The sequence below is a fragment of the Chaetura pelagica genome, unplaced genomic scaffold (genome assembly GCF_000747805.2).
Source record: "Chaetura pelagica isolate M959 unplaced genomic scaffold, ChaPel_1.0 scaffold71, whole genome shotgun sequence".
Classification (NCBI taxonomy): Eukaryota; Metazoa; Chordata; class Aves; order Apodiformes; family Apodidae; genus Chaetura; species Chaetura pelagica.
The window spans coordinates 1,677,656-1,688,676 of record NW_009952435.1 but is presented as its reverse complement, the minus strand read 5'-3'; the positions used below and the strand labels follow the sequence as shown (position 1 = coordinate 1,688,676).

Here is an 11,021-nt window from a genome sequence, read left to right as displayed (position 1 = left end):
GACAGCTGCTGGAAAGGGCTGCTGCTCTGCCATTATTTCTCAGTTAATAATGCATTTACATATGTGTGTCTGCATATGTATCTATGTATATATATACACACACACAAAATGTTTATGTCAATGGATGGAACAGCTACAGCATAATTTTCTATCTTAGTTAATACAACCCAGTATAGAGAACCAGTTTCAAGTCTTTGACTTATGACTCCTCTTGTTTTTAATATGGTTTTAACTGTCAACTCTAGTAAGTCATAAATATGAACATAATGTAATAAGGAGTACCACAAACACCCACTTCTATGTTATTTTATTTTTGTTCCGTATTTAAAACATCCACACATCTTCACACATTTCCTTCCTCCTCACTGTCAGACACTGAAGCTCTCAATTACACAGGTAAAAAAGGATTGACACTTTCTAAACTGTAATAGTTTCTTGTTCTCTCTTGTTGAAAGAATTCTGAATACTATTTAGAGTCACCATTTCAGAAAAATGTCTCTGGCGATTATACTGCGACAAGCTCCCATCTTTTGCTATGTATCTGTAGTCACAAAAAGACAGAGAAAGGAAGACTTTTAAAATGTGTTTGCACTTCTTCCCTCTCACTGCATTGTTAATAAAGTTATAGCCATTGGCCTCAGAGAGTATTAATAATCTGCAATATTCCATAGTATTAAATTTTATAAGACCATTAGAGCAGTGGTGACAAATCTTCCTGTGAGTATTAAATCTTACTTTCTGGATATATGTAATGTGTTGAAAGACAAACCCCTACAGCAGCTGTAAGAAGGGTATGTTCTGACTCTTGCCTCTTTTCAGCCTTTCTTGGACACACACAGTTGCTTCAGCTAACTAGTTGCAAAACTAACCCACACATTGTGGAGAACTGCTGTGAGCATGCTGAATGCATTCAAGCACGTCAAGCCCTGTGGTGCATGGAGAGCTAACTCTGCTGATGCTGGAGGTTTGGCTTTCGAGTCTAGAAAAACACATGCTGCCACCATGACATGCCTGCTTGAGATGACTAGTCCTTGTGGAAAAGTATACTCAGATGGGGATCAGAAAATATGCTGAGGACTCTGTGGAGGGGAACAATTTATGCTAAATTTCTGATATTCTTCTAACCTTTTACAGATAGAAGCACTACACATAATCTTACACCTACAACCTAAGTTTGTGAAGCCCCTCTGCTGCAAAACACTTAATCAAAAGCAGGGCTGACACATAACTGACCATAGAATCTTATGTTCATTCGTTCTCCAAACATAAAATATTTTCTTCTGACCTAAATATCCCTTTTGAAATCTTCAAAGCAACTTGCTGAAAAGGTGCAATCTGTCTCTCTAAAATCAAACTAAATTAAGCACTATCTTATGAACTATAATGGCAAGGCAAACACATTTCCATACAACTCATAGTGGAAATGGATTTCTGTTTTCTGGGTAGCAAGGGACAATTAATTTAAACACAAACCAAAACACAAACCAACATATAAAACCTTTCTTCCTATGCAAAAGCTGAACAATGCTGCCAGAGTTTAATTGCACTAAAGGACTTTGTTTTTCACCTTGGGATCACCTGAAAATCAAAATACAATAAAAACACATCAATAAAACCTGATATATAAAAATAGTATTTCTATTTGAAGATGAAGAAACTGTATTTCTTTTGTTCTATACCCTATACAATCCTGCTGTATTTAGAATGCTTAGAAGAGGTATGAAGGCTTTTGCCCCTCATACCATGGAAGCTCTCTGTGATAAAAATACAGTGCAGAAGTGGTTGCCTGCTGCCTGGTCTATCGGATACTGCTGATACTTTTGACAGGAACATTTATTAGACCATGTTAACAGTATACAAGAGACTCCTTCTGATACCCATAATTGTCTTCAGGAGACTGACCTTATATTGTAGACATGTCAAATAAAGCAGATACAAAAACATTCACCACAGGCAATCACTTCCTACTTTCTGAGACATTATTACAGTCATGGCTTGAGAATGATCAAAGAAAGAAAAAAAGAGGTCACCACTTTGAAAACAGCAAGAATAAGATCACATCCAACATGAAAAGCATGTGGAGGTGAATTGGGGTAGTCTGACCCCAAATACCAAAATGAACCTCTCCTCTCTTCACCTCTCCACTACAGTCTAGCATGACCTGTGACCACTGAAATAAGCAGGACTTTTATAATTTATTTTACAAAGGAAAGGAATCGAATGTTAAACATCTCTCTTTTGTGGGCATCACTAACTAATGTTGGGAAGAGATTCCCAGCATTCCTTATAGTTTTACATAGCAGTTTCATAGAGGACTATGATATTCCATCTTAAGTCAGTAAACTCTGGGGTTACAGAAGTAGCCCTAGATAAAGTAATACAGGACTGTTGTAATTTTGCCTGCAGGGGAGCATACCACTCAGCACAGAAAAAGGGTGGTAAGACATGATCTACAAGGTCTGGGTATTGGTTTACTGCACACCATTCTTCAAAAAAGTCAGGGGATTCCATCCTGGTCTGGAAAGTCTCTATTAGCACAGAGTAAGAACCTTGTTCTTGCTATCCATTAAAAACTAAGAAACTTAATTCACTATGAACTACACCAACTGTAACACCTGTAGAAAGTAAAAGGAAGTAACAGATGTGTTTTCCTTTCTTAGATCACAATGCTCTTGAAATCTGGAAGTCTGTTGATGATCTTTGCTAAGATGTATTTCCCTTTTTATTTATCTTTGACATTTACAAGTTGGTATTGCATCAGGCTGTTCTGAATTCAGCTTTGCCCTAGATCATTATGAATATAAAGAAATCAGGGTATAAAGCAGAAAATCATAAAGGAGAGAGGGGAAATAAATTGTTTTTAAGCTATTCTGAAGCTACTGGCGGAAAGGTTAGATTGGTTCTTTGCCACTGTCAGAAGCTCTTTGTACTAAAAAAGGAAAACAGCTTTTCAGCAGTTGTGAGGTGTTCACCTCTTTTGAAACCAACAAGAATTAGACACCTAAAGACTTAAAGTGGTCCGTAGTCTTAACAAGCCCTGTATAGAAGAGCAAGAGTAACTAAAGATTATTAACACGCTTCATATGGTAGCCACAACAATGTTGTGGGGATATGATGATTTCAGAGTCCCAGGGTCCTGGGCTGCATCATGCTTGGCATGATTTTGTCTCTCATTGCCTTTTAAGCAACCCCACCCATTTTAAACAACTATTTTTGTAGAGCAAATACCCATTTCTTAAGTCTGCCAATACCACTTTGGAAACACAACATCACACGTTCTTCTTCTGGGAATTTTTAACTTTGACATTCACGGAACTCTTTCCAAACTCACACAGATCAATCAATTAAAAAAAAAAAAAGGTCATGTAAGCCAGTACTTAGAGAGCGTAGCTGGAAAAAAATATAATTCTCAGTGTAGAAATATCCACATTTAGAAATAATGATTTACCTCAGTGTTAAGTTACCTTCCCAATCCTTACCTTACAACGTTCCAGAAAAACTCTAAAACATCAAAAGCATTTCAGATTAGCATGATAATAGTATGGTGGGATCCAACCCCAACTGTTCCGTATTTTTTAAGCCAATGGAATGTCATGCTAATTGTTATTGTTGTTATTGCTCCTAATTGTTGAACATGTTCTTCGTTCTTTAACTAAATAAATGCAATTAGGCTCTTCCCTGTAATGTTTCTGAACAAGCTGAGAAATATACCTCATACTTACCCATGCGTTTGTGCAATTACTGATGGGTTTGTTGATGAAAATTAGAATTTGCCGGGTGGGTTGCTAACCAATGAACCTTGCCAGTGTATCCAGGGATATTTGGAGAGCTAAAGGAAAAGAAGGCAAAGAGGGGTGGGGGGGGACAAAAAGTACATTAAATGACTGTAGGCTTGAAATACAATTTCAGACCAGATCTAAAATAGCTAGTGTTCATCAAAGATAAGCAAGGTAAAAACTCTTCATAATATAATGAGTAGTCCTTGAATTTATGAACTGGCTTAGCTTCTTTAAGGTCAGTATAACAACTTTTTGATGATCTAGCTGATGATCTGACCCCAAATCTTTGGTTAGATTTGACAAAAGTAAGTTCTTTAGTGACTTTTTTTTTTTAGTCGTTTATGTTGAATATTTGTATGATATTCCTGATGACAAGCCACATTTAATCTCAAACTAGGTCCAGGGGGTTTCAAGGAAAATCTTATTTTAAATTGCGATACAGATTTAGCTTGTATTTAGGTTCCAGCTTCAAACACAGAATTCAGGTAGCAGGGCCAACAAGTGTGATTCCCCATGGCATAAGCCACAAATTATTTCCTAAATGATTCTAAAGTTGTCTAAATTTCCTCTAGAATTTATTAAGAATGTATTTACCTGTATACGTATTATTAATGCTTAAGAAATATCAAGTGAAATTCCAGCTTGAGTACTCCAGTGAACTGAGAGACTGTGTCACATCTTCAAAAACTAATGCCTTTTGTTAATTCTGATGCTAAGTTTTAATGTGAAACTAAAAAAGGAATTTCCTTAGAGAGACAGAGGAAAGACCTCTACTTATCTGAGAGAGCACAACAGAAAATTTTTATAGCAATTGACGGAAAATTAAGATGAAGGAGAGACAGACAAAATTAAAGAAAAACAAATGAGGGTACTAATATTAGTTCAATGGGATAATACACAAAGATTAAAAATAAAACAATTTAAATCTCCAATACAACAGCTTATTTGCAGTGCAAACTTATTTGAAAGGTATCACCAGTCCCATTCTGTATTGACAGCACAAAATAGGACACTGTTGAATTATACATATATCCAGACTGGCCATACACATAGCTTGTGACAAGCTGTTTTATCCACTGAAACAACTAAATACTTTAGATTGTAAACCTGCACTAGTCTTTTGTGGGTCTTCAGACTGCATGAATGATAAACGTGCTCCTTTAAAATAATCTCCAAGATATGTTTTGGTTCCCCTGTACTCTGGGTAAAAATAAACAGTTCCTTTACTTATGAAGTGTACAGAACTATTAGTTTCAGTACAGTTGATCAGTTACTTCTCTGCAAGTAAGTTCAGCACAGGATGCAAAGTCAGATGTAAATGAGATGTGCTTCATCAGAAAATTCGCTGACTTGTGTAGTAGGAAATTTGCCTCTGAAATTCCTAACCAGAATAGCAGAAGTAGTGACAAAATGCTGTAGCTACCTACAACAGTTATAACAAAGGACTATGAGTGAGCTATACTTGCCACAGGAACATTTGAGGTATATATTGCAGTCTTTGTACCCACAGTTAGCAGAAAGACCATCTAGTTCTTTGCCTCATTTTGGAATAGCCTTGCACTAACCCAGACATTCACACAGTGCTTTATTCCCTGGGCTATAAGACACATGACCATCCAGAGAAGATGGCTTTGTAGAATCAGTGCATCAACTTTTTAGGACTTGGGAAGCTGTTACCTATAGGGAATAGTCTAGTAGCTGGCTGAACGAGTAACAAGTCTGCTGTCTGTCTTGATAGTAGCCATGCAGGGGAAACAAGTATGCCTGAATATATAATACAGACATAGAACATATTTTCATAACTGGAAAAAATGGCTTTCAGACAAATTTGCTTTTTCATGTTGAAGTAGAAAATTGTCAAGGTATGTGCAGATGAAGCAACTCTGTGTAGAAAACTTCATCTGCATATGCAGAGATTCCACTCACGTAATAACTATACAACTATGTAGATACTAAAATACATTATGCACTGTGAGGCATCTGATTGATAAAAAAATCTTCTGATCTTCAAAGCTTGTGAAACCAGAAGAAAAACCACCACAAATGGTCAACTGTTATTAAAAAATCAAGCCTGAGAGGTGACCTAAGCTGAAGGTTTCTTCCAGACTGTTAGAATGGGTTGACAGAAGTTGGTAATTTCGTAACAAGTAGCAAGGATGTAGTTCTGAAATAGAAGAGAGATGGGCAGAGAGAAGCTAAAAACACCAGGATAGTAAGAAACCTTACATCACAGTAAAGCAGCTGCTCTCCTGGGAGACTGCAAAGAAGATGCAAAAATGTGCTGTGGTTATGTATGTGATAAAGCAGATGAAATTGAGGTTAAAAAAATACCCCTTTGGTATTTTGATTTTGGATCGTGCTGTCTACCTCTGCGTGTTTTCTCTAATGAACTGCTAAACCAGACTGTTGCTGCCAAAGAAAAAAACTAAGTGCCAGGCTACCACTGGGCAACATACAAAACTCCTCTGCGGTTTTGCTGTCGTCATCAAGCTTTCTTTCTGTAACCATGACATCTCTCTTGTTCATCCACTTCCTTGTTATCATGGTAGCAGCTCTTAGTCTCAACAAAAGAAACATACCATGGTGACAGTTGAATCTGTGCAAGCTGTAAGATTTTTCAGGTGGAATGTAGTGATTCTGAGTGTCTCTGCTTTGGGTTCCTCTGTTTCATAGGTCTACCTCAGGATGTCTTTGAAGATTTTTATTTCCTGGTACTGTTCAGGAAAAAACAGTGTGGACTTCAGCTGGACACCCATACTGGTATTTAGAGCTATTTGAGAGCTACCTTAAGATATCTGAGATAAATCCCTGTAGCACAGGACCTGTGGAAGACCCATATTGTTCTGAAGCAAGAGCTGGAAGTGATACTCTGGGTGTCTCCAGGGCATTGGATGCACAGGTTTGCCATATAAATCCATTGCAAGCTGTTTTTATCAGAGCAAAATCCAGATTCCTCGAACTAATGTGTATTTCTTGAAAATCTTGGATGTAGCACTTCAGCTTGAGCAACTGAGCTGTCCAAGTTTTCTGTGCAAAAAATCTGTCTAGTGAAAACAATCCAGTAGATTCTTACCTTACACTTATAAGCAAAGAGTTCCTAACATTTTACTCTTTCTCAGAAACATTGTTTTATAAATCTCACAGAACCAAACCACCAGATTAAGTCATTAACTAGCGCCTCTGGTTACTGCAATTATAAAACAAGCCTCTCAGGTCTCAGTCACAGTACATAAGACTTGCAACTGGCATCCACCTCAAGCTTCCCTTCCAGGAAAACTGATGTGTGACACATTTGTGGCCTTTCTTTTACGCCATGATCCTATTTGCCAAGGAGAATAACCTCGGGTAGAAACACGTCAGATGTAATCCTATGTCAGAAAGCTCAATACATTCAGTCTCTTGCAATGGGAAAGAACGTACCTGAGAGAACCTGTGAAGACAAACAATGGTTTGCAAAGCAAAGAATGGGATCAACAGGATTTTTTAATTCAGCATTTGAGGTTGCAGTTCATACCCTTCTCCTTCAACCATCAAAGCAGGACAGGAAATGGGTATTACAAATAGATTTTGGGTTTCTAAAAGGATATAACCATCAAAATGGCCATTCCTCAGAAATATTCTGAATCATATAGAACTGGAGCATTTTGTTTCTATAATTTCAAGCAGTCTTATTCTGCTTTCAAGTTTTTCAATCCCTCTTTTTAGTCAGGGGCAATATTTTTCAGAAACAAGAAAGCATTTCAAACTAGCAATAAAATCTCATTTGGAAAATATCAAAGTAGGATATTCCAGCATCCCCCACCCTCACTCCCCGAATTACTCAAACTGAAAAAATCACTAAAAAGGAAGACATGGCAGACAAACTGTCAGTTTCTGAAGAAAAGATTCAGTGTGGGAAAGCTATTAGGCAGCCCATGAAAATGACTACGCAAGGTGCAAGGAAGCAGAGGGCCCTGTCCTTAGCTAATTGTGGCCTGTGAGGTTTCTGTGGTAACTTGAAATGATAAGGGATGCATGCACACAGTCAGTTGGAAGCAGACTCCACTGAAGACATATGACTGAAGTCACTACAGATATACTGATGTGATAGTAGCATTTTGCCCAATGTGCTTGAAAAACCAGGAATAATGGGTAGTTTCAAGGAATAGCTTTGTGAAGAAGTGCAGGACTTGAAACACTTCGGACTTGTTCTTCTTAGAAACTATATGTGTTAAGTTCCCATTTCAATCAACGGCTTCCAGAAATGGATTTTGATCCTCTCTCTGACAGACAACTGTTGCCTTGGACAAGTCAATTCAGCCTCCTCAGTCTCCATCTTTCAAAAACTAGTATTATAATCTACCTTATGGCATTTAATTAGCTGATGCTTCTAAACTGCTGCTAAGTAAAAACCACTTTGTTAGAATGTGCATGTATTGTGTAAGCACTGCCATCTACTGAGTGTTGAAAGCTGATGAATTACTACTAGCAAGTTTTAAAACACTAATGTTTCACAGATTTTTACTTAATTCTGGAGGCAGAGACTTTTAATGTGGAACAAGAAAACATAATCTCAGTCCTAATTCCTTTGTCGAATTTGAAGAGGTAGGCTGCAGTAAGTACCACAGTAAGAAATCAGGAAGTTGCTGTGCTGTAACACAAAAGGCATGCAAAAGAGCAAAAAATGAGGCAAATACAACACTTGATTGATATGAACTGCTGCTGTGTAAGCTGGAATGCACTAAATGTGCTACACTATTAAGTCCACACTAAGTTCAGCTAACTGACTGAGGGTGTAAGGAAGTTCTAACAATGCCAAGGAGGAGAGTTACTTGTGTCTGTCAGACTGAGCATTTACCAGTGCCCTGCCCATGAATGCTACAGAGGAAATCCCCATTACCAGCGTGGGAGGCTTTTTTTCCATTGACCCTTAAAACACCTGCAGAACTAAAATACCACATAGAGCATAACCTTGTTTCAGCAGCTGATTGGGGAGGAGGTCAGAAAAGGAAAAAGCTGGTGACTAGGAGTGGAGGAGTATCATATAAAGTTACATACTATCAAGGTGATTAAGAAATGAGAACAGCAGATAGTTATGTTGTGAATCTATATCATGCAGGAAAACTAGTTTCTGTATGGCTTTCCAAATGATTAGGTTCAAAATGCACTTCTGAATAAGAAAGATTTTTATTTTTTTTTCAAAGTAGTTGTTAATAACAAGAAAGAGTGATTCGGGTCATTACTTATTTTCACTTATTAATAACATGGAGTTTTTCAAAAGTGCCCAGAGAATTGAGCAGTCTGAGCCTTACTGGAAGTCACTGCAGCTGCACTGCAAAGTTTCCTCCCCTGTATAACCTGCCCAAGGAAGCTGGAAAATACATTGTTTCCTCAGAATTCAGACCATCCTCCTGTCTCAATATCCATTTGGGTTGGAACAGCAGTTACAAGCAGGGGATCAGATTTTTAGAAGTGCTCAGCACCTAAAAGCTTCATTGTGGTGTTTGTGGCCAGATTTTCACAGCTTAGCAATCAACATGCACCCAGAATGTGAGCTCTTTCAGAATTCTTGTTTTAATCTCTGATTGCAGAGCTGTTTTTGAAATTCTGGCTGGCTGCAAAAATATACTTCTTAGCTCCCAGTTGCTTCCCTACCTAGAATATGGTTAGCTAGGTGACATATAAAACCAAATGCAGTATTCAACTTCCACAAATTGATACATATTAAAAGAAAATAATTGATAATCAAATCAGTAAGAAACAAAGGAAAAATAACCAAGGAAATAGACAGTATCGATTCAGACTCCAAAGCCTTCTAAAACATATCACAGAGGTCTCAGTTCTGCAAAATACATAAACAGATACTCAATACTATCCCTATTCAGGAAATCTTTCTAAGCAGATGCCTTTATCTCATTTATTTCAATGGAATTTAAAATTTATGGCTTTGAAAAAAGAATTAAAAAGAAAGCAAAAGAAAGGGTTACAAACTCTTTAAGAAGGACAGACAGGGAAACAGGATGGGGGTGTTGCCCTCTGTGTCAAAGACCAGCTGGAGTGCATGGAGCTCTCCCTGGGGACAGATGAGGAGCCAACAGAGAGCTTATGGGTTAAAATTAAGGGGAAGAAAGGCCAAGGGGACATCATGGTGGGGGTTTGCTACAGTTTACCTGAGCAGGAGAATAATATAGATGAGACACTATATAGACAGAAAGGAGCAGCTTCACATTCACAAGCCATGGTCCTCATGGGAGACTTCAACCACCCTGATATCTGTTGGAAGAACAGCTCTGCTAAATGGAAACAATCCAGGAGGTTCCGAGAGTGCAAGGATGATAACTTCCTTTGCCAAGTAATCGAGGAACCAACACGGAGAGGTGCTGTGCTGGACCTTGTCCTCACCAACAAGGAAGGGCTGGTGAGGGATGTTAAGCTCAAGGGCAGCTTAGGTTGTAGTGACCACGAAATGGTGGAGTTCAAGATCCTTAGGGCAGCAAGGAGGGCTCACAGCAAGCTGACTACCCTTGACTTCAGAAATGCAGATTTCAGTCTCTTCAGGGATCTGCTCAAGAGAGTGTTTTGGGATAACATCCTGGAGGATAGAGGGGCCCATGAAAGCTGGCTGATATTTAAGGATCACGTTCTCCAGGCCCAAGAGCAATGCATCCCAACTAAGAGGAAGTCAAGTAGAAACTCCAGAAGGCTGGCATGGCTGAGTAAGCAGCTCCTAGAAAAGCTCAAACTGAAGAAGGAAGCATACAGGGGGTGGAAGCTTGGGAAGGTATCCTGGGAGGATTACAGAGAGGTTGTCTGAGCAGCTAGGGATCAGGTGAGGAAAGCCAAATAACTGATAGAAATAAATCTTGCTAGTGATGTTAAGAACAATAGGGAAAGCTTCTTCAGCTATGTTGGGGAGAAAAGGACATCCAAGGAGACTGCAGGCCCTCTCGTGAAGGAAACGGGCAAGGTAGCAACACAGGATATTGAGAAGGCTGAGGTCCTCAATGACTTCTTTGCTTCAGTCTTCTCTGGCAAGTGCTCCAGCCTCAACACAAAGGCCTCAACAGGTGAAAGTAGGGACTAGGAGAGTGAATTATCCCACACTGTGGGTGTAGAGCAGGTTCATGACCATCTAAAGAACCTGAAGGTACATACATCTATGGCACCTGATGGGATTCACCCACGGGTCCTGAGGGAGCTGGCGGATGCAATTGCTAAGCCTCTGTCCATCATATTTGAGAGGTCACAACAGTCTGGTGAGGT

The 11,021-nt window shown here is 38.8% G+C and overlaps 1 protein-coding gene across 1 annotated transcript in view; it reads right to left on the bottom strand.

Annotated features, from left to right (window-relative positions):
• Positions 1–417: 417 nt before the first annotated feature.
• The window catches only part of LOC104398282 (chromosome unknown open reading frame, human C7orf72), a 27,562-nt gene continuing 16,958 nt past the window's right edge, over positions 418–11,021 (bottom strand). Inside the window, 3 exon segments of the mRNA XM_010008367.1 lie at positions 418–541; positions 3,723–3,759; positions 3,762–3,829. Of these exon segments, the coding sequence (XP_010006669.1) occupies positions 418–541; positions 3,723–3,759; positions 3,762–3,829 (229 nt within the window).